Below are 27,225 nucleotides of genomic sequence, written 5' to 3'. Positions count from 1 at the left end.
TACATTGGGTTTACTCAGGTTTTAAAAACTAACCCAGAAAGCGCTAATAACAACTCTCAGCCACTCTTAAATACAGAGTGTAATATTCACATACTCATACAATCACGCATATATATATAAGGTCTTACACGATTTTTTGTTTGATTGGTTTAACATGCATCACAACAGAAGGGCTCCATAGTCTGGGGAATAGAGTTAGATCAATTTTGTCACAACCACATTTTGTCAAGAATAAACTTCATTATTATTATTTTAATTTTACAATACGTTTCATTATGCGAGCAACCCAACAAATGAAACAGTTTGTGCTGTATAAACTTCGCAAAAATCTAATTTTGAACCCCCTTTATATAATCTAATTGCACTCTTAGCTAAAATACTCTTTCATCTCTACTATAAGCTGTTATAACACTGATTTAACTCTTATGTATAAAAATGTATGTAATGTAATGGGGGTATATGTCTGAAACGTGATTTTACGATTAGACCTAACTAAAAAGATAATCTAAATAACTTCTTCAATACAAACCCCGAGTTTAAACACATACACAACTATTTTATGGGGTCACTATCATGAGGGGTAGTATCGACCAATTCTCTGAACGAACCCCTTTAGAATGAAATCATTTATAAATAGTTTAAGCTTATTACATCAGAAGAGATTTATTTGAGAACTCATACAACTTTCATTTTCATCACGACTGGCCACGACCATGTCACAGACTAAAGTCGTTCGTCATGGAGATCGAGCACAGATTAAAGATTCATTTAATTAGCAGATAACCTGCAGAGGACTTAACTGAGAATTTACTTCGTAAGTTTATTTTAATAATTGCTATCTTAATATATATTTAAATTACGTGTCACGTTGTTTGTCCGCTATGGACTCCTAAACTACCGAACCGATTTCAATCAAATTTGCACACCGTGTGCGGTTTGATCTAACTTAAAAGATAGGATAGCTTACCTACATCTCAATTTATACTCGCAATATTATTTTATTGCAAAATATTCGTTTATTATTTGATAGACACAATTCTAACAGGTGGCGCTGTGTTGGAAGTACCAACGTTTCACATAAGCATATTTAATGGCATAACCACCAAAAAAGCATTGTGGTCTCCATGACTGGTGTTCTCCTACCGTTTCCTTTGAATAGTTTACTACTATGTGATATAACAAAAACCTTAGCCACAGCAACGCTTGGCCGGTCTGCTAGTAGATTATACATATAAAAGATTATTTATGTTAAGTTTTAATCTTTCGTGAATTTTTAAGATATGAGTTTTGCCTAATAATACACCAATTAATAGTAAATATATGAATTTGTTTTAGTTTAATTACTATACGTTTCATTATTTTGAAAAATCTACAATACAAACCAAATTTAGACATCAAAGCCATCTTTCAATACATTCGTAAGGACCATACGAACAAACGAAAATAAATATGGTAAGTTAAAAATAGCAACACTGACTCAACGCATGGTCGGTAGCGACCAGCAGTCTGGATGCGCGCACGCACACGTCTCCACGCAATCGGTAATAAAGATAAACCTAAAGACGTAGAATATATAGTAGGTATATACCTTTTCAAAGGCATCCATCAAATGTGCTTTCTTTAATCTCCGAAAATAATAGCTGGTAATTTGAAAATAGAATTCGAATATAATCTTTACGTACTCTATATAAAATAACCTTTGGCGTTGGTATTTTGAAAATAGAACACATAGTACAGTACAAATAAAATCTTTTTGTTCTCTATATAAAACCTTAGCTTTTTTACTGAATAGACTGTAATCTTGTTATAGACAAACCAAAAATATAGATACCCAATTCGGAACAGTACCTAACGATATAATCCTGGCAACTTTTCAATACGTCGATCACTTCCCAGTAAAACCTACGCATACATTGTGTCCGCCTTTTGAGCCGGGGGTATTGAACGGCGCGTACCCGCTAATTACACAATGGAGCGCACGCGATTTTCAACTAAAGTATAATTTTTGCATGTTGCAGCAAATATTCTTAAATGTTCGATATTAAAAGACTTAAATTAATACTAATTTCGTTATTATAATTTATTTTACCCATAAAATCCTACTTTATTAGCAAATAGGATATAATAAAAACCTTCCAAAATATTCGGCTCATGCAAAAACAATGCTTCATTAATTTTTTAAAACCTATATGGTGTTTTAAAAGTGAAGTAATTAAATTTTCCAAATATTAAGATTTTTTTGGTAATCTATGAATGTCCATCAATTGGGCATAGATAAAATAGGACTTCGATGTTCTACGTTCCTATATCTGTATCTCAAAAGAAAACAAGTCCGTGTGCTCATTACGTTGACAGTTGGCACTCCAACTGTCAGAACGCTGAGACACAAGGAGTACTTGGATAAATTGGAAGTCGCACTAATTACGACAAAAGCTACTTTTAGGCTTCTATTTGGAATTGTTTATAAGACTTGTTTGAAATAGCTACAACTTATGTTCTATTGACCATATTTCTTTATAGCCAACCCACTTGAATCACCTGATCAGTCTTGCTAACTGAGCTGCACAGGTGGGTTGTATTATTATTTTGAGCTTCACAATCGACTCTCGATAATTTGAATCTTTCGGGACAAGATAAAGTTTCAAATTACCAAGTGTTTAAATATACAGGGAAACTGAAGTAAATAAGAGTTGGGTCAAAATTAGTGATTTATTATTTCTATATTATTATTATTATTATGTATTAACAACTAAATACAATTTTTATGTCGAAAAGAAGCTCGTCATTTGTTTTTGCGTTAGCGACTTTAGTCTTTCAATGTCCAAAGAATTTTTGTTAGTGCTGAGCTGCGAAGAAATCATTATTAGTGTTGGTTCCGAGTGCGAAGAAGCGTAGGGTAGTAAAAGATTTCCAGAGATTTTCCAACAATCGACAGGTCTGATACACACTTCAAATTATAGAGAGTAGGCAAGGCCGGACTTACAAATTATCAATGTTGGCGAGCAAAATACTATTCCTTCAACTTCAATTAACCGAGGGGACCAAATACCTTTTTATTCAATTTATCGGGTATTTTTCATGAGACCGGCGAAATTTTCTAATTATCGAGAGATTCAAATTAACGTGTCGATATTGTACATAGCATAATAATATACCTTGCTCCCTGTCTATAACTTCTAAACTAGCCAACAGAGTTTATATTGGACAGGAGTTTTAGCTGATGTTAAATGAAGGTCACACTAGCAAGTGCGGGGTCCGTTAAGCATTGGTACGCTCTTTTCTTGAAGAACCCTAAGTCGAATTAGTTCGGAAATAATTCATTTAATACTATTACTAACTTATTCACAAGAAAGGTATATATGTTATATAGACTTTATTAAAATATAACTTCCCGCCGCCAGCACGTTTAGATCTTTTGAATTACCGTTTCCTGTTTAGAGCGATCAAATTCGCGCTATATAACTCGCAGTAACTTAGTCAAATATTATTCTGTGGTGGAAACTTCATGTTTGTTTTTAAAAATAACATCTTCGAATAATAACAGTGGAATGTTTATTTCCTCGCTTTTATCCATTAAAATTCCTTTTCCTACTTCGATTTATTTCCTTTTATCTAATACTAGCTGACCCGGCAAACGTTGTTTTGCCATGTACATATTCTATTTGTTGGAAACATTTTTTTATTTCAATAAAAATAACTATCTATATATATCTATCTAATATATAATAAAAAATAGGGGTTGATCGAAGAGGGGTGTAAATTAGGGGTTGTATGTATTTTAGTATGTTGTATCATAAAAAAAATAAAAACGATTTTTTTGGGGTGGACACGCTCTTATCACTTAGGGGTTTAAAAGATAGATCGTAGCCGATTCTCAGACTTACTGAATATGCATAAAAAATTTCATAAGAATCGGTCGAGCCGTTTCGGAGGAGTTTGGGAACGAACATTGTGACACGAGAATTTTACATAATAGATAAATATTGATGTATATAGAATTTTAGCCAGTTTAATTTTTCATAACAATATAAAATTATATATACTAAATTTTTCTGATCCTTTTCCAAATTCCGCTCCAATTTCTAATCCAATAAAAAATCTAATAACGCACTTCCTAACTTCCTAACTCTAACGGCTGACGCACAAACCGAGCAGGCGAATAAAGGAAAAAAAATCAGTGGAATAGGCTACCTTTTTATTTAACACTGTTACAGCATAGCTAATTCAGCGTCTATTTGGTCCAAATACAATTTGCATAGATTCATAACCTGTTGAGGTTTTGTAAGGACATCGTGGAGGCTGTGGCTTTGTAAACCCACGCTGACACCACGTGGGCGAACCCAGTTATGAATCGCCCACAAGTGTTCTACATTACCTTAAGCGTACAGTCAAATTCTATTGAAAATATATAATTATTATTGGTGTATTAATTTATTGTTTATAAGTCCCGTAACTTCCCAGAGGGGCAGACATGTCTGCTCATGTTCCATAGATAATCAGTCTTTTTTCAAGAAAATGTAAATTAATGAATAATTTTGAATCGACACATTAATTTGCCATAACGATTTAAATAATAGTAATTGTTAGGAAATAGCGCTTGTAAATCAACCAGTAAAGCTGTTCAAAAATAAAAAATTCTTGCGACAATACCACGATGTCAAAATACATAATTTTATCTATACTAATATTATAAAAAGGAAAGAGTTGTATGTAAGTATATCTGTAACGAATTGGCTCAAAAAGTACTGGACCGATTTTAAAAATTCTTTCACCACTTGAATGCTATATTATCAGTGATTAATATAGGTTTTTAAAACTACAACAATTTTACCCAAGGGGTAAAAAATGCCTATAAAATATCTTTCATCGCATGCGCTTCGAAAACTATTGATGATAGAAAAAAAATGTTCCACAATATTAAAGAACATACATATCAATATCTACAAAAATTTATGTCCACCCGTGCGAAGCCGGGACGGGCCGCTAGTAGCTAATAAAATACTCCCATTATTGCCTCCAACTACTTTGAATTATTAAGTTACATCGATTTGTAAATGGCCTAGTAAATTAATAATATCATTCACTATCGGTCTGGGTCCTTCAAACAAATTAGTTAATAAAGTTCTTTACATATATTAATTATTTCGTATCTGTACTACCAGTCGCTACTACTAAGCGGAGCGTATTATGTAAGTATAATAAAAAATATAAAGATTTGTAGCACTTGCAAGTATAGGAACCGGACATCTATATATATAAAAGAAAGTCGTGTTTGTTACAACACTTATAACTCGAGAACGGCTGGACCGATTGCCATCGTTTTTGATTTGTTGGATTTGTTTCCGTCCCAAATAGCAGAATAAGCAATAAAATATCGGATAAGTTATCGAATAACAATAAATTAATTAATTAATTTTACGAATGCAAAAACCATATGGTGCCATCTGTTGACAAAACTACGCATAATTTTACGTCGAATTCGTGTCAGTTCAAGAAATTCCGATCTTGAGGTGAATGAGGAGATGCATGCTTTAATCCTGATCCAAAGATGTTGGATATCAGAAAGTGCTTAACATGCAGTATCGCCATATTGAAGCTAGAGAGAAGATGCCTAATGTGTAAAACTGCCATTCTTCTTTCGCAATGGCAAGCAATAAAACATTTCTGTATTTGCAAAAAAGTTGTATTAATGTAATACTTAACATTAATGAAATCCTAAAATAAGTTAAATTAAAGTAACAACGATATTATAAGGTTGTAGGGCGGAACGAAGTTAGCCAGGTCAGCTAGTAAGAAATAAAGAATCATACAACTGTGAAAAAACCATTAAAGCGTTTGCAATGTAAAATACAAGTTATCATTCACAATAAATAATAATACCAAGTCGGCTATTTTATTTACCCTAATTAAGGGACCTTCTGTCTTAACTTATTACGTAATTAGCTAACCTAATAACATCTTATAGTGATCACATCATGTTTCAATCAATTGATTGAATTTCAGCCTTGCGATTCTGTAACTCACTTTTTTATTTGGCATTCTGATAGACAATAAACTACAAGCTCCCTCCTTATCAGAATGCCAAATCATAAAATGACTGCTTCACGACTGATTTGAGCGCGACCGCCGCTGTGAAAACCGCTGTGTGAGTTCGAAAAGTGAGAATCGCAAGGCATACTTCTAATTTTATCCACAACTAAATTATAGGTCGAAAATGGTATTCGATATGGCGGGGGAACTGCCTAATATGAATGCCTGAATAATCTTTTACAAATGATGATCAGGCACACAATTCTAATAATACAGCTGGAGTTATCAGGCACAGGACAAGAGAGTTCTACACTGGTCAATAGACCCCTTGCTGGACCTAAACGATACGATATCATTAATAAAAGGATGTCCAATAGGTCATAGTTGAGCCAATAATGCCACTTATGATGATATACGGCGATATAACTCTATATCCGTTTCGTTGCGGGTGGGGAAAGTGCAAATCATCTCATAACAAAGTTCGAATCCCGGCTGTGCACTGTGCAATGTGCACCAACGATTTTTCTATGTGCGCATTTAACACTCGCACGTACGTTGAAGGAAAACATCGTGAGGAAACCGGCATACATAATACCCAATATTGAATGCTTGTATGAAAAAATAGATCTCGAAACAGACACACATCTGAGGAGGCCCAGAATTGAAAAGGATTGTAGAAGTGGTTCATAAAAATTGCACTTGCACACTCTTTATTGTGTCTTTCTATTGGCATACTCAATTTAACAAACAACAATATACACTAATGTATGTACATACATTACGACATAATATAAAAATCATTAATCTATCGATAAAAGTATTATTGGATTGAACTGTTGGACATAGTTCTTTCTTACATACTATGACTCTGAGATTGCAATGATAAAGCAGTTAAAATATCACTACGGTTCGTTCATTTGATCCGCCAATCTTCTACGCTTACTAGGAAATAATTGTTTTTTTTTGTCTATTACCATTAGAATTTACAATCTCCCTGAGTAACATTAGATATATAATATATATAAATTATTGACGAGTACAATTAATAAAACGGAATTATAATATACATTTAAAGTCGATTAAAAGATAATGACTTTAATCACTGTCTGAACTAGTGACTCAATCTTAATAAACTAACCATTTTAACGGTAATAATCGCGTATTTGTCTGACAACAACAACAACAGTTTAAAAATTATATTTAAATAATTATAAGCTATCACCAAATAGTACAAACCATTTCAATAGAAGACTCTATTTTACTCGCTTTTTATAATGCTGATTACTTACTTTAGATATTTTCTGAAACTCTCCGGTCGATGGACTTAATGCCAGGTTTCGCTAGAAAGTCTAGAGAGCTGAGCAAAAAAGTTGATAGTTTCGTGATATTTATACAGTAATTTCTTCATTTATTACCTTTATAATTATTATTTTACAATTTGGTATCAATAATTGAATTCCATTAAGGGAGCGTTCAAGTATTAAGTAACGCAATTTGGGGGGAGTCTTTTGAAACGTTACAGTGCGTTACATGGGCGGGAGGGGGGTTATTTAAACAACGCGTTACGTAACATTTTTTATTTTGATTTTATTAGAGTTTAAACAGAAGCACATTGCTGTTGTCAGTGTTGTTAAAGATTGAGGAAATACCGTTATGTCCTCGAAAGCGGGAGATTTGCATCATCAGCTGTTCATGGCATATAAAAGCTGTCATATTAACTTGCCAGCACAATTGTGCCAAAAAAATGCCAACGAAATTTGGAAAACGGCTAAAGAAAAACTAAAAAACAAAGAAAAGTTTTTAGAACATATAATGGATGTTATACATATAATTTAAAAATCTCTTCTTTTGTTTATTACAACTGCAAACTCAATTAATACAATAACAAAGGTATACTATACGATTATATTGACTTAATTATGTTTGTCGCAATAACCAATAAAAGCCATTAATAATCAATCATTGTTATATTATGACAGGACTTTAATAGCAAATTGTATTAAACTGCAAGTCAGAATTGCCGCGCGATTCGTTCAGTTTGCGATGAAAATAGTTTTAGCCTGTATGGCAAAACAAATTTTGCATCTTATCATCAGGTTTATATAGAAAATCACACCTCCCAATCACCAACTTTATCTTATCGATAAGAACTTGAAGATGCTTTTGTCTTGGCCAAACTTTGTCTGTCAAATTGTATTTACACTGTAAAACTAGACAAATCAGTAATTTACAGTATCATTTCACGTTTTATTTTTATAAATGAGACAGATTATAAAACGACGGAAAATGCCAGCTAACGTACAAAGCGCACTCCATCAAATATATAAAATCAATACATCGTCTAAACACACCATCATTATAACTGAATGAATAATCAATAATAGTTCTTAAGGCATGTTATTAAAACCAGTTAAACATTATTTACGACGACTAAAACGGAAGTACACGATTGTCGGCTTTGTAAGTATGAAAATTGTTTATAATATCGCAAAACTTTGCGTGCATTTTTTATTACCTGGATAATACTTCGTAGGCATCTCTGTTATTTAATCAACATAGCTTATGTTACTATTCTGTAATCAAATTCTAAAAATCTGTTGTGATTGAGTTGTGTCATCTATGACATTGATGATTGAGAATCGATTTAGTAGGATAGCCCTCTCGTACATCCATACATACCAAATCGAAGACGTACTAGAGAATGAGCACGGTGAATGGCATGAAAGTGGATGAAGTGAGAGAGATATGTCAGGACCATAGCAAGTGGAGATCCGCGGTCTTTACCTATCTCTACGGGAAAAGGCATGAAGATATAAATACATGACAGGTGTCTCAAAAGAAAGTTTACAAGTAAATTCAGAGCGTTATGTGAAAATGTTAGACGATTTGGTGCCTGAACTTCAAAGCTTTCCTGGTTATAACCAAAGAACATGGTTCCAGCAGGACGGAGCAACGTCACACACGTCCAATACGTCTCTGCCACGAGTTCGTGAAATTTTCTCAGACAAATTTTATTGTTCGAATAAATGAGTGCCGCGAACGCGAGGGTCTACACATTTGGACGGTATTATTTTTAAGAAATAAATTCCCAAAATGTGTAGGTACTTTAATGAATAAACATTAAATAATTTTTTGATACACGACTTACTTTTTTTTAAATCGATCAACTAAATATGAACTTTCTGTTGCGACACCTTGTATAATGTAAATACTCTAACGATATCATGATCTTTTGCTGAACGCAGCCTTTTAACATTGCGATGTGAGTATACAATATTAAATGCAAAAATACGGTTTACGGTGCATTATAAGCTATAAATTGCGGAATATCTTAGCGCCTAACGCTCCATTGTTGGAACATTAATGTATGAATAATGTATAAGCATGCGTGCCACAAGGCAAGGACGTTTATCTAACAGTGGCACAAATCAATAAACAGAAATACGTAAATACACACGAGAAAAACGTTATCTTAGTTTATTTAGACAAGTTTTATCTAATATATAAAATTCTCGTGTCACGGTGTTTGTAGTTAAACTCCTCCGAAAAGGCTCGACTGATTTTCGTAAAATGTTGTGTGCATATCGGTTAGGTCTACTAATTCGACAACAAACAAAAATTATTTTTTAGAAAAAAAAATATTTTTATTTTTTTATGATAAAGTATACAAAAATACATACAACCCTTTATTTTCACCCCTCTACAATCAACCCCTGTTTTATTTGTTAGTTAAAAACTTTTGCGTTGAACTCTGAGGTTTATATAGAGAAAAATCACAGAACAACCTAAAAAGGTTTAATTCCGGAAAACAGAACAGTCTCTGGGGTAGCATAGTAAACCATGTTGGTACATATATACTTAAAAGCTAAGTAAAATTACATTAAGGTGAAACGAAGTTCGAGGGGGCAGCTAGTGATAAGTTAACGACTAGTTAACTCTTGTGATATTGTGCTTCCTTGTTTAATAATCAGGTATTTGTCTTGACAAAAGTCTAGTAAAACAATGGATATTTTTTCCGTACTACATCTTAAAATGTAACTTGCCCATTAAGATAGTTAATTCATCAGTTTCCTTAAAGAAAAACTGCCATTAGTTAATTCATCAGTTTCCTTAAAGAAAAACTGCCATTCAATACAAATACAATTCCATCAAAATCATACATGTAAAATGAGAGCCAATATTAATACGTCGTTCTCGACGCGGACAAAAGAATTGAAATATGTATTGAGAACCGATTCCTGTATTTTCAAGTTTGAATTACAACTTAAGATTCGACTCGGCTATTTTTATTTTAGAGTTTCTCTCTTCAGTGGGTAGCTCATGTCTGAGAATCGTGGTCAGCTGGAGCGCTACAGAAACATCTGGAGCGGACAATGTTTCCACCGGATTCTGTCCAGCGCCTCTTATTATAGCGTACAGCTTTGAGGACGATGAGTCTTTCACTTGATCGGTCTGGCTGGTGACCACGTGATCTTTTGCCTTCTGTGCTACGAACCACGATCAGTTTCTAACAGTTCTCGTCGCCTCTTCTCATTGTATGGGCGAAATATGATATAATTAGTTGTTGGCATCGGCATATGTTAGACAGGTGTGTCCCTTTATTTTAGACGGACTAAATTATTAAATTATCCTATTAGGTTTTTCATTCATCAAGAAAATCTAATGCGTGTCCCTTATTTTAGACATACTAAATTATTAAATTATACTATTAGGTTTTTCATTGATCAAGAAAATCTTTAATAAGTTTTCCTACAAAGAAGGTAGAGTTAAACTTCTATCTACCTATATTGTACTTTTGTAGATTACACAACTTGCATGCTAAAGCTATATATTGCCGTATATCTTTTATATTAACTACTGTTTTATTGACATACACGATTACGGTAGAGGCGTAAATTCGCGGACAAAGTCCAAACATTGGTTACATCACAGCCACACCTTAGAATCATCAAGAAGTTACTTGTTACTTACGATTTCAACGATATATGCTAATAAAATCCAAGGTCTCTTAGGCAATAAAAAGTTTTGCAAAATACGCAATACTATCTAACTCTAGGCCATCTTAATGTTAAGGAAGGATTTAACATTTTCGTTTAAGGAATTGCTAAAAGAACTTCAAGAATATACGCTCACAATACATGTATGCAAATATCTATAAGACTACAGACCATTAATTACAATTATGTAACCTAGGCCCATTGTAGGTACTTACGGTCTATTGCGAACTTACACTTTTGGTTTTGTACTTAAAATATGATTCGTAAATAGTAGGCGAATTTTTAAGCCATCCTTTCAAAGGACTGTATACTTGTATAGGCAAAACCTTTGGATTATTGTAATGTATGATTAACATAAATTGATGTAGTTATTTATTTCCCATTCAAGTTTAATATGGCTCACTATAGAATTTTTCGATTACATAATAAAGCTTATGACTATGACACCATGTCCAAGGTGTTTAAGTTCCAGTTAAATAAAGATACATTAGCAACAAAAGATTTGTTTTTTAAACAGAATATGATAGTCAAAGCTTCTTAACAAATATACTGGAACCAAATATGCCCCTTAAATATATTTTATGGTAAGTCAAAAGTAACCAATATTAATGGTTCCAAATCTTTTAAAGTGTATTAAAAAATATTGTATAATAAATTCTTTAAAGCATCCTTCACCTAGTAATCACACATGAGTTGTCACACTGTATTGGCTTCTTTAGTTATGGCCTCATGTAACAATTGTTTTGCACTTATGAAAATTACATATAAATTTGTATAAGAAAAATAATGTTGTAGTTGTTAAGGACGAGAATGAAATTCTTTAAGACAGAAAATTTAAATGTATAGAACTTAAAACATTAAGTAGTAAGTTTATGTACTTTGTACATATTGAAAAAAAAATACTTTGAGCACTATAACAATTTTACCCATTATATTTTATAAGTTATGTAAGGTTTATAAACAAAATTTGTTTGTGGTAAGAATTGTGTATAAAATGTCATTCTTTTCTTTCATTTGTAAGTTAGTAAACTTGATATATATCCGTATGTTGGAGCAAATAACATTTATTTTCAAGTTACATAAATACATATAAGTGAATATGTAATGTCAATTGAGAAGATAAATTTTCTTACCTCACAGCCACTCGAACACTGGATTCATCACTAGCCATGTTTTCATATGGATTCTGTAAATAATAAAATGTCATTTGTATATATATTAGATACATGAATGTAGTTTTGTTTTATATTTTATGAAACATTAGAAATTAGAATTATTCAATTTTTTCTCTACAAAAAGATATGAAAACCCTTCAGTTATTAACTTCTCATTTGTATATTGAAATTGTTTGATATGTGAAATAACAAAGAATAATATTTGTCGTTATTAAAGTGCATTTTAATTTTATAACAAATATAAACGAAATTATTAATCTTCGGTTCTATCTAAATGAGTACTCACCAAGCAAGTGATAAAAATATTATTGCTCCGGAACTAGAAAGCTTTTCTCTCATATCCGTTATAAAGCGACACGCTAAATAGACACAAAACGAGAACTACGTCCATCTTTCACCATTTTAACAAAATTAAAAACAATGCGGCATTGTGAGGATTTCCTAAACTTTGCGTTACAGCAATTTAAGCAAGTAGCAGAACGCTAATAACTCTGTACGGCGATTTTACATGTATATTTGAGAAACACAGATTTATCTTTTATGCGACAATAATATTTCGAAGTTATAAAAATTAATAACGCACAGTACAATCTACAACTACCAGCCGACTCGCCCGACCGAGTTTGACTGTCAAACAATAGTTCTGACATTTCACATGTGTTTTCTATTTTTTTATATTGACGTAATTGAATATGACAGTAAGAATTATCGTGTGACAAGCTGTCATTGACATTATACATACAAAGAAGACATCGTAGCTTCGTAACATGAAAAACAGACACTTCATTCGTCATTAAAGTTTTATTATTTAAAAATTAATAAAACTTTAATTATACTGTTCTAAATGTAAACTATTATAAAAAAGTACAGCTTAAGAAAGAGCCATCTAGCGTCTATCTTAATGATGTCGTGCGTACTACAAACTACAGTCACCAACGGATAATTTAAGGTAGGTATATTTTGTAATTTGATAACAGATGCCGCTGTATGCAATAAAATGTTTAACATAAAATTAAAATATCTACTTTTATATTTATAGTCGTTATAGACTATAAATTATGAATAAACACTTTCAGCGAGTTCTAAATAATATATAGAAAACCCTCTAATAACAGATTATGTTAAAGATAACCGAAATAAAAGTCTGCAAAAAACCACCTACCTTTTAACGTGTACAACCAATTTTATGCACTTTCACGTCACACAATTTAAGTATATTTTTTATGATATTCAAAGGGCCATGGCTACATCAAAAATAAATCACGAAAGAACTTTAAAATACGAGATACTTATAGTGTACTTTAAATGTCCTTGGTGCCACTGTTACTTTATAAAGGCGTTTTATTCCAAACCCGTGTTATATTTACTTTATATTACACTTTTATTATAAAAAAAATCGTTTAAAGGACCAGTGTAATATTAGTGCTTAGGAGACTTTTACCCCTGAGGTCGTGTGTTTAAACCTGGCTGTGCCAATGGAATTTGTGTAATTTGAAAACAAACACTGTTTTCACTGAAAACAGCTGTTCTAGTACGCTAAAATAAATCTTAGGTAATTGCCATGAAACAAAATTTACGACTTTTGTCAAGGCAATACCAATACCCAATTACCCTATGCTGGGGGCATACTCACTATTGTTTTCATATAATTTAATATTGGAATAGCGTGCGAACCTATAGAAATAGTGCTACTATGAATAGTCGATGTATAAAATACTTCCTTATTAAAGCCTGTGGCTTTTTATGACAGGTGTAAAACAATAGTTTCCCACAGCGGGTATTACGAGCGGCGCTGGGGCGAATGCCCGCGTCTTAACACTGACCTGGCTGTGAGCCCCTCAAACATCATTGTTCAAACAATAGCTGAATGGCTTCTGTTTACGGATATTCATGTCTTCCTATTTTACATATTTCTATTTGTTAGTTCAAATGTATTCTACCCGACATCGAAATAATTTGTCGAAATAATCTATGGTCTCGAAACATTCGTTGATCTGGGCGAACTTGTGTTTATTTGTTTAGTTTTTATAGAAATTATACTTCATATAAAATATATGATTTCCTTGGTTTAGGTAAATTTTGTACTACGTGTAACGAAGTCTCCACCATAGATCAGAAGCTAAATAAAAGAAATAAAAAAACTCTTTCGTCTTTGAATACGTGTACGAAAATTACAGAACCGATTTAGTTGAAATCTGTACTATTTCTATCCTTTTTATTATTGCATAGGTATTGATAATTATAATATGCTGACCATTTCGAAATAGTTAATTAACTACAATATTTTAGATGAAAATCACACTGAAACGAAACTAATCTTTGTTGAAAATGCCTATGCTAAGACAAGACAAAAATTTTGATACTTAATTTATTTCATATTTCCCTTATACCTGTAGATTGCTATTATTAGCCATGCGTAATTGTAATATTGGTTGTTCTTTCAATACTAAATAAAATCATCACTACCGTAGTTGTGCATATACGTTATAGAAAAGCAATAAAGCCATTTAAATTTGAACTCATGTAAATTTCTGATAGAGTTTTTCCAAAACCGCCATTCGATTGCACATCACGTTCGTTCATGGCTGAAACCGAATCATGTTAATGAGATGCGTAAGGGCTAGTGTAGGCGACCGTTTTGAATGCAATTAATCTAATATAATTAGGTAGGTATTTAATAATTATAACAAAAATATGGATTATACTCCATGGTACATAATTAAAATGACATTGTTTTAAAGAAAATTTCAGTTTCTTAAATAATTACTGTTTGAAGACTGTGCGTACGGATGAGTACAGCTGGAATGGAAATTTGGTAATTTTCAGTTGTTTTCTAACACTCACCGGGTCTGTGTGATATTTTGTCGTTTTGGAAACAAATGTGCGAAATGGTTACGTATTTTTCCATAATATTTGAACCCTGATTTAAGTGTGTGGTGACAAAAGTGAAGTTTATAACATTTAACCATGACAACAATTAAACTATTTTCAGCACAGTCATCCAATTCCTTTTATATATATACCTCTATCATACCCTAATGAGTTATCACCTTATTGTCCAAAGAAAGCCAATTTGGCGATTTAATGATCGGGGGTGGAGGTAAAATACGTGACAGCTGCTTTAGGTTCTGTGAGGTGAATGTCTTAATTTCATTTCTTATTATTAAAGATTACTAGTTCATTGGGGCTTAACAACATAAAGCTATAGTATATTTTTACGTGTCCGAGCCAAGGCTGTACATATTGCTCACTCAAGCTTTCTTAGTTTCATAAGGCGATTTCCTAAATCAGTATTACGCCCCGAGAGTATAGCCAGACGTAGGCACTCTCTTCGACTGTTACATTGCATTCATTGCAATTAACATTTCATAATTTCGCTATTCTATTGTACGCGAGTGGTTAGTATAGAGCAAAAATAAAATCCTCTATTATTTAAAGCACCCCGATGAACCATACATGTTGTATATGTCAAATCTTGGCATAAGTTAAAAAAAATAAACTTATCATGCCGCCATGAATAAATTGGAAGCGCTCATGGCATATGGAGGCAAAAAGAAAATTAATCATGCCAACGAATGCAGAAGTGCATGATTCATAGTAGCTTGGGATTCTAGTCAGTACATCAGTTATCTAACAATTATTAAAGTATCGTCGGTATAATAATATAATGGTTTGGGGCTTTATACATGTTTTCCTTATACGCCTCACAAATCACCCTATAAAAGAGCTTGTCCTATGCATTACTTGGCATTTAATATATTTGGGGTTGGAGCAATATTTCATGTTCAGTGGTCTGGCCTATACGTCATCAGTGACAACTCTGAGCTATTAAACATTATTGAAAAATATTTATGTGTATTTATAAATCACGGAAATTTGCGTACCTGGGTCATGACCGCTACCAGCTCCTTCAAGTAATTATAATGGGTAAAATCCAGGGTAAACAACAACAACAGGGCGTGTTGGTAGAAGGAAGAAATCATAGCTTCCCAACGTTAGGAAGTGGACGGGTATTACGATTACGGGCGGAAGAGTTGCTGCATCTGGCACAGGACATGACACGCTTCAAGAGACAGCCGGTCAACCTCCAGTAATGGAGAGGCACAAAAAGAAGAAGAAAGAATATTTGGCACAGTTTGTTCGCGTTATTTGGCGTAGTTACCATGAGTACTGCAAGGGACGCTTTCTCCTTCTGTTGGTGTGCCTTGGTTATCACGATTGCCAATATGGGGTTAGAAAGCATTAGTCAATACATCGCTAGAAGATAGAGAATGTTCTCGATTCGAACACTCTTTGGAAGACCAACTACATCCTTTATAAAGGCTCAACGACTCAACCTGAAGACACAAACGTAGCCCTAAATAATCCTGGCGTTGTTGTGGTTCAAGACACATTGCGAAGAATTGAACATAAAGATCCTCATGACATATAATATGACAATAAGTCTAAGAGTTAGATGTGACATTTCTTTTCATATATAAACATTAAACATACAGTTAACACCACAGTCTTATCGCTCAAAGTTATAGTACCAAAATATTGTGGGATTTTTTTGAGAACATTGACATTTTATGAGCAGTGTTGGCCTAGTGGCTTCAGCGTGAGACTCTCATACTGAGGTCGAAGGTTCGATCCCCAGCTGTGCACCAATGGACTTTCTTTAGGGAAACATCTTGAGGAAACCGACATGTCTTAGACCCAAAAAGTCGACGGCGTGTGTCAGGCACTGGAGGATGATCACCTACTTGCCTATTAGATTTAAAAAATGATCATGAAACAGATTCAGAAATCTGAGGCCAAAACCTAAGGAGGTTGTAGCGCCACTAATTTTTTATTTTGTTCGAGAACATTGAACGTTACTTGACTATAAAACTGTACATGTTTATTTCCCTTTTAAGTTGCAACGGTGAATCCAAGTCCAGAAATGCCAACCACACCATGAATAGAAAGACATTCGATCAAGTTAATTAGGACATTGCAATTAAGTGAACAGATTAATTGCAGACGTTGCTTCCGCGTAAGTGCATTAAAGGATTTGTCACGATTTGGTTTACGTTGGGCGATAAATAGTCTATAGAATGTTTTAATCTGCCTCTACATGATTGATGATGTAAAAAGGAATAACATTAAAAATAAAAAGAGAAACTCGTGAAATTTGTTTGACTGAATATCCAAACATGTGTTCTTATAATCATAAAGTCACCTAAATCTTAACGATATTTGACGTCTCAAATATGTTTATGAACTATAAAGATTCAATCACAGTTTTAAGCGCGAATTTATTTTCCCAGATCTTGCCGGAGTATTACGCATACGAACTCGAATTGTCTTCAGAACGCAAAAGATCACTTGGCCGTTCACCAATCAGGTGAACCGAGTGACTCATCGTCCTCAAAACTGTGTACTGTAATAAGAGAGACGCTGGACAGAAACCCACAACGCTCAGACATGAGCTACCCACTGAAGAGAGAGCGAGAGTCGCATTATGTCACGTTGTTTCTGAGTCTCAGTAATCTGGGAGTTTGTATTTCTGTTACTGGAATGAACAGAAGGCTAAGTGTGAGGAATGAAATTAGAACATAGAAAAACATTTAGCATCAAGAAAGAGAATTGGCTTGAATGAATAGACCACGATATGAACTAGGATGTGGAGTAAAAGCTATCAGAAGAATGGAGAAAGAAAATCTAGTTAGAAAATTACGATTTATTTTATTACGAATTTTTTCGTGTAGAAACAAAGACTTTTCTCCATAAACGCAGTTAATCTGCGGATTCCTTTACAATTGAGTTCATAAACAGATTTAAGTTTTAACTTTCAAATAGTCTTGTTAACGAGCTGAATTTGCTAGACCAGTAATTAGGTGAGGTTTAAGAATCTACCACCGAATCTTGTCAATTCATTTCTATTTTAAGGACTTATTTTGTTGTTTGTATATTCGCGAAATAAGATATTTGATAGGCCCAGAGGCAATGCCAAAGGTTTTAAAGGTTCCGAGTTTAAATTACTTAAACAAAGTTTATCATTGGAGAAACACATCCCTCCTGCCTCTCCCTGGGTTCCTTCAGAAACGAAATATGCCCTAAGTAAATATTGTGTTTTGTCACGTTTCACCTGTAAAGTAACATGAGAATGATAAGAACGGAATTTAATGAAACCTATGATTAATCTGGCAAAATGGAGGGCAACAGACCTCAAGAACGATCCCCTACTCGTACAGGTATCGTCTTTGGCGCAGAGGCTTGCTGAAGGCAGGGGATAGTGAAGAGAATTGTGAGGCGCCACTAACATGACCGTCAGAAATGAAGAATGCGACTGAAGAAAAGATAATTAATCAAAGGTACTTAGCGATGATCCTATGATTCAAGAATTTCCATTGCTTAATTTTCTTTTGATTGTAATAATATATTGGATGTGTTTGACATTGAAAAGCGTTGTCGGTTCTTCTCAATAACCTTATTTTCGAACTTGTGCATTTTAAACAGTTTATTTATTTCGATTGGAATCACAAAACGGTTAGTTTTAACGGAATATGTATGTAATTAACCTCTGTAACCTCTCTTGTATATCTAGAAACTAGACACTTTTGAAGCTAGTCCTTCTTTTTCCAAGTCTTATTCCAACTCACGATATAGGTATATATATAAAAGAAAAGGGAGATTTCTCTGAGGATTACACTTCGCGCCCAGTTTTCACTATGACTCCTGTATCAATTCTATAACGTTTTCGACCTACAAAAGTTCAAGAACCTTTAAGTTTTACCCTAAGTGGCGTTCGCAAACTATCATGCAATGATTTCGATTGTTGTTAGTCTACAAACGGCCTTACAGTGGCCTGACCACACAACTGAACGGAAACACATGTCGGGAACCTATGACATGCGTTGACATTAGGAAACTCTATCAATCGTACGTTCATTTTAGGCTAATATAATGTAAATGATATTCGCATATTGTTAAATTAATCAATATTTTGAGCAATATTACTGTTTTTACTGACCTCTGGGTCATTATACCTTGAGACAGAGTTTTGATATAGAGACATTTAGTTCAATTCGTCCATCATATTTTGGCTATAAGTATAGGCTTAAAATCGGTCCAGGCTTTTGTTTGTTCCTTACACAAAAAATACAATTTTTTTATTAAAATAAAACCAGTGGCACTACAACCATTAAGTTTGGGGCTTCAGATTTTTGTATCTGTTTTGTAGTCATTTGTTTTTTATAGTACCTTCTGCGCCTGACATACAATATTGACTATTGGGTTTAAAGCAGGCCGGTCTCCTCACAATGTTTTCCTTCACTGTAAGAGCGAGTGAAGCGACAAGTCCATTAGTGCACAGACGGGAATCGAACCTACGACCTCAGGGATATAAGGCTACACGACCAACATTGCGTTTTATACGTAATATCAGTTTAAATTTATATATATATATATATGTATACTTAACGCCGTTTTTTAAAATGTCAAAATCCCGAATTAAATATAATATTTTGATTTGAGATTTAGGATCGTACAAAGTTATTTTTTATTATTAGTAGAAATAGCCTCCTCTACTCTTACTTGTATTATGAGATACCTTTTGAGTTATGAGCGAGATTCCAAATATTTAATTGGATTTGTAATGTCTGTGGTATTTTTGCTTGTCTAGACACGAAACCTGATCTAACTAATTAATAACACGCACTTTTAGTCATAACGGTACAACTTGATAATCATAAACTTGATTTATATAAAACTCTATTGCGTTTTGTGATCTAAGAAAAGTTATAAGAAATTAAAATAAATATTTTATTTACCGATAATGTTTGCGACGACGGTGTTTGGCTACAATGAAGAACTTTATAACATCCTTGACGATACCAACCAGTGGCGTAACTATACCATCTGGGGGCCAGGGCAAATTCTTTTAATGGGGCCCTATCAGTAAAAATCGTCACGTTGTACTCAGTTTAATTTTAATATCTAAACTTCGAGATTTTCAGCGTACTCAATTACACGTTGTATATGTCCTACTAATGGCCATAGGCCTCCTCTCTTAGGCGAGAGGTAATGGTCTGTAGTCCCCACGCTAGCCCGATGCGTATTGGAGACTTCACATTCATCCATAGAACATAATATCTCTTGGGCAGGGGCCCTCTTGGGTCGGGGGCCCTTGGCATTTTGCCAGCCCTGCCACCCTTTAGTTACGCCACTGACACCAACATCGTCCAATTCATAAACTGCAACAGACTCAAGGCTAAAGTCAAAATAAAGAAAACGCGTGGTTCCTGCTTACTAGACAACTGAAAACTAGCTTCACCCGCCAATACTTAGTGTATTAGCTTCATCCTATTAAAAACAGTCCCGGATTGTAAACTAGCTTACTAGCTCAGAAATCAAGCTAGTTTTGTCTACACGAAGCCAGAAGTACTAGCTTGCTAGCTTTCTGACACTAGCTTGCTATCCTATCTAGAAAAACTAGCCTCGTGTAACTCGGGCATAATTGACGTTTTATAATAAGAAGTGAGTATTTACGCCAACATTTTATTGTTTAATTAGTCAAGATAATATGGATACAAGCACGGCAAGTACTTAAATCTTTACAAAAGTATTATATTTTTAATAAGCCCTTTATTGTTAGAACTGATCCAATTTCAAAAAATAAATAACAATGCTTTTTACCGTTAGAAATCGGAATCATTGCAAATAAAAGTGGAGTGTAAATGAAAATGCCATTTCCGGTGGCTGATTCTAAAAGGTAGAGACGGTAAACCAGTTACCAGAGAAACTTACGACTAAAAGTACCTACTTGTATTGGTCTAGATTTTATTATGTTTTCGCAACACTTATATTGTAAAGATTATAAATGTAATGGTACTGTTATTAATTACATTTTTTACTAATGATTTGTAAAGCTAATCATCAAAATTATTTATCCTATGTCGCTTTTATAGCAAATAAAAATTAATTATATTAATTAATTAACTTATTTACGAATATACGAGTACATTTATATATTTTTCGTGTTTAATAATCTCAAAAAGTAGTAACCGATTTTACATATTTACAGAAACATAAAACGCATAGTTATTACAAAAATAAGAATATCTATAGCTCAAAATCACCTGCATCATGAGCATACCCCACATACACACCTTCACTTACTTACCCTCACTTTTACACTATCACAGAACACAGCCAAATTAGGTATCACTTAGTTAAATGTATTGAATAATTTTTATCGTTTCGTTTCCTTTTGTAAATGTTTGAACCTCTGGCTATTTATGTTTAGTGTAATTGTTTGTTATTATATATAATTTTTGTTAGCTGTAGGATTATAAAATAAATAAGACCAGCGTTACATTTCGCTCTTACGTACCGAACGATGTCTATCTATGAAGCAAATAGATCAATAAAACTGAGTCAGGTAATGATAGCTACTGTCCTATACGTATTTAGATTAAGAACAGCCGACAATTTATTGACTACAGTGTGTCATTAACATGTGTTGTCATGACAACGGTTATTTGTGATTGATTACAAAAGTTAAAATTTTGAGTTTGACCCTTTAGTTTCACTTGACTTCGACCCTTATTTACATTTAGAACTAAATTAGCCATTTTAGTTTTTGAGTAGGGCTTCGCTTGCAAAACTATTGGGCGTTTATCGCTTAATTTTTCAAATTGATTCAATAAATTGGCGTGCTTTATTACAATAAATAAAGTCTTAATATACTATATAGACATAAACACTTCTTAACCAAATCCTATCTTGCTCAATCGTGACTTTATTATTCATGTATTTTCGTATTATTTTGTATTACATTGTAATTTATGAAAGCAATTAGCTTTTAGTTTTCAGTTTTCTTTTCTTGTAAAAATTTTCAGTGTTACTTGTACTTTTATTTTTGTTGATTTCGTTATGCACTTCTGGCACTTCAAGCTTAGTATTCCTTCTTTTCAGTTTTTTCCTTCCTGGAAGAGATCGCTTTTTAGCGATAAGGTCGCTCGTTGCATCTCTAATAATTTATGTTATTTGTTTTTATTATGTAACGAAGTGTAAATAAATAAATCACTTACTTTACTTCTAATTATCATTCATTGTTGATTTCTTTGTATTATTTTTTGTATTACTGTTATTAGTTGGTGCCAACAAATGGATAAATGTTTATATGTAAAAAAAGATTCTATAAACTTTTTAGTTCAATGTCAATCTGTGATCAAATTTGCTACCTACCGAACGTTATGGTTGTTGAAAGCAGTCCTTACGATAGACCCAAAAAGTAATATAGGAAAAGACCGACCTATTCGCCAAAGTGTAGGCTTCTCTATCTTCCTAAATCTCTTCTGTACAAGCATTACCTGTCCACATTGTATCCCTAACTTTCATACTATCTGATCTAACTGTAATTATTAATACGCGATCCGAGTCCTTTTTTTATTAACCCTTTCACTGTCTATATATGTTTTAATTGCTTGCTTCATTGTTTATGTCTAACTAATTGTATATTCTACAGCATTTACCATGGAGAGTGTCCAGAGGAGTTGTTCAGATGAATACCTGCAGTTGAGTTTCATCATCGGATGTCGAGGCAGAGTACGAAATTCCACCCGTATCACCTCGACGTCCGTCGACAACTGAGCGTTTTTTAAAGCAGTTTTTCCGCGCACCACCACTATGGAACCAGCTGCCCACCGATATATTTCGGAACCTATTCGACTTAGGGTCCTTCCAGATAAGAGTGTAGTAATTTTTAAAAGTCCGGCAACGCACTCGCGAGCCCTCTGGCATTGAGTGTCCATGGGCGTCGGTATCACTTAACATCAGATGAGCGTCCTGCACATTTATCCCCTGTTCTATAAAAAAAATATATGTTATGTAGTTTTGCACTTCCTGCGCTAATTTACTTTATTTTTCTTCAACACATTTTAAAAGCGATAAGGCTGGCTGTTTAGTTCATATTTAATTATTTTGATTGTACTGTAAGTCTTACGTCGAAGTGTAAATAAATAAATAAAGTCAAAGTCAAAGTCAAATCATTTATTTCAATTAGACCATCTAAAATGGCACTTTTGAACGTCAAAAAAAAAAAAAAGATTAAATATATGATCAGATATGGGATTTCGCAACACTAATCAGTTCGGATGCGTTAGATATATCAGAATTTGAATGCCTATGATTTAGGAATTGATTAATCAGTTGTGTAAGGCTAATTAATATTACTAACAGCTATATTACTGTAGTTAATATGTATATGTTTTGCATTGCTGGTGATTTGATATTCAGAGATTGTGCGTTTCCTGGCTGGTAATGGATTTTCCTTTCCGTTCATTTTCGTCATTATTCAGTTAATTCAATATAGCAGTGTCCCTTTTTCCAATCCACATATTTCAAGGTTTTGTTCTAAGGGATATTTAAACGTTATCTAATTATCGTTCAGAAGTGTCCTAGATAAAACTGATTCAAATGAAAAGAAGATGATGATGCTGAGAATGATATAACAAGGGAATGAGATGATTCCAAAATTGATTTTATAACTAATTACATACGTTATATCAGGGCGTTTTTACCTTCTCCTAGTAGACTAAAAAACTTATTAATTGTTAGATTTACTTACTTGACCTATGTCCCCCAGGTGGAGCAGGGTTACCCCAGTGAAGGAAACCAGTCTGATCGTTGCTGGGCAGGTCTCTTAATTTCACTCCGTTGAATTAGTTTGATTATACGACAATAATTGTCACTGTTTTTCTTCTTTGATCATTTTTTTTCTGTTTTTGTAATGTATGTTTTATGTTTATTAAAGAAGTAATACTAATGTGCGTTTGTATATGTAGTGTGCCTTATAAATAAATGTAAGTTTCCATGTAACGAATCATTTTTTTCTGTTTTTGTAATGTATGTTTGTTGTTCATTAAAGACGTATTACTTCTGAGTGTTTGTATGTGTAGTGAGCCTTATGTTAAATTTAACTTTTAAATTAGGACTTAACAGCCATTGACTTCCCGATTTTATCGTTAATTTAGAAGTATCAAATACTACGCTAATATCAGTATCCAAATATTCGACAAAATAATTGTTTCGCGGCTTTTGTTTAATTAAAACCATTCTATTTCTCAATGCTTCCATTAAACCGCAAACAATTTCTAATTATTCAGCTGAAGCGAGCAATTATTTTGTAGTCCTCTCGACTTTTCTTTAGTTTTTAAAAATGTACTTTGAAGGATAGTAACCTTTTTTAATAGGTAAGTTATTGAAGTGAAACTTCTTTATCGGGGTTGGAAAAAAATTTAGTGTAACATTTTTTCGTTACGCGTCACATTTTTCCGTTACGCGCCATCTTTTGAAGTGAAACTTCTTTATCGACGTATGGGAGAAATTTTGTAGCAGGTTACGCGCCATGTTGCTTTTTGAAGTCAAACTTCTTTATCGGCGTTGGAAAAAAAATTACACACATTTGTCACATTTTTCGGTTACGCGCCATCTTTTTCTTGTCCCTACCACGGTTGATCCGAAGAGATTCGAAGCCATTAGTAACAAAAATATATAATAACGATAACAATGATAGTAATACTAATAATTCTATTACAATTAATGAAATTCTGTAATAATCTTAGTACTACATAGTACTACAGTAATAAGTTAAAATGAAATAATTGTATTTGTATTCATGTCTATGATAATAAAAGCCTTTTGTTAAACTTTATCTAATTTAACTTTATTTAACCAATTTCTGTAAAGTTGCATATATAGTAGATCATTTTTCGAAAAATAAGGTCATAAAGAAGTTTCACTTCTTACGTGTGTACACCTAGTACACGCACACATTTTTATTATTTTAATAGACATTTATATTAAAATTAATTTACGTAACTAAAAAATATTATTATTGTTTACATATAAAATAAATATTATATAACACTGATAAATAGAAAAGAAAACAATTTAAAAAGTTTGGTCCCTGTGGCAGTGTATCTTGAATCTTTAGGAAAGCAGCTCTGGGGTCACCGGAAAAAATATTTTAATAAATCGTACACGAGATACCTAGAATTGTATATAACTGGAAGCATCACGATTCTAAAGAGCCCATTTTGCAACAATCCTAGTACAGATAATATAATACCGTACGTGAATGGAAACACCACAAAAGCTCTCTATATTTACCTGTTTTATAAAACTGCAGCGAGTTACTCTCAATGTTTACACGTCTCATTATAGCCTGTCAAAAGTCTTACTAGTAGCGGGTATAGTAAGAACAAGCAAAAGCCTTTGGAGGTTAGTTATTATTTAGGCAAAAAATCGTATTACTTTGTTTATTCTTAAGATTTTTTACATTTTATTGGCTGAAGTCAATCGTTTACCAAAAACCATACGCTACTTGCGTATAGTTTTTGGTAAATTTCTACTGACTTTGACTGTAACCATAATAATTTTGAATACCAATATGCCAAAACTATTTTCCAAATATTTCACGAGGATTATAAGTAACAACATATACTTAGGGTCTGTTTCACAATGTACGGATAAGTTCTAACATAAGTTCCACATTAGCTATTTATTACTTATTGGTAGGATAAACACTATTTTTGCGTTTCACGACTGTCAGATAGCGCTATTCGTCACATAAAGTCCATCACAAGTTAGTCCGATGAAGTGTCAAATAGCACAATTTATCTTCCAAATAATTTATGTGTTGCATAGCTATTTGGTACTTTCTCCATACATTGAGAAACATACCCTAAATATGTCATTCTACATAAATATATAATGTTTAAAAAACTTTATTTCTCATTACAAAAAAGAATGTAGTTAATTTTCATGAGAAACTTAATATGTATATACGAACGAGATACACGCCATCAGATATCCCAATTTTAGTCTACTAGTTTCATTCTGATATGTATCTTTAATGCCCTTTTGAATTGGTTAAACACGCTAATATTACGAATTTTAGACGGTAATTGATTATAATATAATTGCACACCCTCATACTTAATAGACTTCTTTAAATAATTTGTACGCGGCTTCGGCAAGATACGCAAACTCGTATATAATAATTTAATGCAGATGTGATTGCAATCTGAGTCAAAGAACAATTTAATACAATTTGGCTTTAGAATTTACTCCCATTGAATCAGGAAAATCACCACAGTTTCTTTCATAACCTAAACGCAATCCTTTACTCTGCTGCCCACTAATGAACGCCTGACTCCATTACATAGCCAAGAAAAACATCTCCATAAACGACAACTCTTAAAACAAGCGCCGACATAAAGTTGAACTTTAATGGCTCTATCGCAATATAATCTCATCCGTTTAATATTGCTTAAATCGCTGAAGTTTTTTATGCAAACGAGTTTCTGTGAGGAAATTAGCTATTTCTAGTGTAATGAAATATATGTTGTAAAGTTTTATGGGTTCGGAGCGAGAGGCATCGACCTCTATGTCGAGTTTACGAGTGCATTTGCAGTGACACCCCCGCCCCTCCAACCCCCGCTTGGAGTCATGCGTGCACGCATCAAGCTTTCTGGAAATCGCAAAGCCAAACAGAGGCGTGTGTCAATATCACTTAGCACAAGTTAATGATTTAAGTACCTAGTTCTCATATAGAAACGTGTATTTTGTATGGAACATTAGTTTCCTCTGATGTAGTAAAATAACATTAATTTTCAATCATAAGTTATTTACTATTTATTTTATATTGCGTCGTATTCAAACGTATCTTAATAATAATAAAAGCCTTTTACTTCAAATACTTTACATTTAAATACATTTAAATGTATATCGTCTCATTCATTCCTAAATATCTGTCTTTTTTGGCAAAGGTCTCCTTTAAATCCCGCCATTTCTGTCTACACTGTGCCACTCTCTGCCATTTACCAGCTGCTGTTTCCCTAATCTGGTCTATCCACCTTCTATTGTCTTCATCTGCGTTTATTGTACCTTGGGCACCAGTTTAATACTTTAAAACTTTACTTACTTTTAAAGGAATGTTTATTACTGACTGTTAAATTGGAGGTTTTAGAGAGTGGCCAGTTGGCCTAAAC

At 33.2% G+C, this 27,225-nt stretch overlaps 1 protein-coding gene across 2 annotated transcripts in view; it reads right to left on the bottom strand.

Moving 5' to 3' along the window:
- The window catches only part of LOC125059932 (kinesin-like protein KIF21A), a 59,765-nt gene extending 46,922 nt beyond the window's left edge, over positions 1-12,843 (bottom strand). For both annotated transcript variants that reach the window (XM_047664632.1, XM_047664633.1), the window contains exons 1-2: positions 12,489-12,843; positions 12,161-12,213 (exon numbers count right to left, since the gene is read on the bottom strand). In XM_047664632.1, coding sequence (XP_047520588.1) covers positions 12,161-12,198 — 38 coding nt within the window. In that variant the 5' untranslated portion in view covers positions 12,199-12,213; positions 12,489-12,843. The remainder of the gene's footprint in view (positions 1-12,160; positions 12,214-12,488) is intronic.
- Positions 12,844-27,225: the final 14,382 nt, after the last annotated feature.

The sequence above is a fragment of the Pieris napi genome, chromosome 20 (genome assembly GCF_905475465.1).
Source record: "Pieris napi chromosome 20, ilPieNapi1.2, whole genome shotgun sequence".
In the NCBI taxonomy this organism is placed as follows: Eukaryota; Metazoa; Arthropoda; class Insecta; order Lepidoptera; family Pieridae; genus Pieris; species Pieris napi.
The sequence above is the reverse complement of the archived record's forward strand: the minus strand, read 5'-3'. Positions and strand labels throughout refer to the sequence as shown.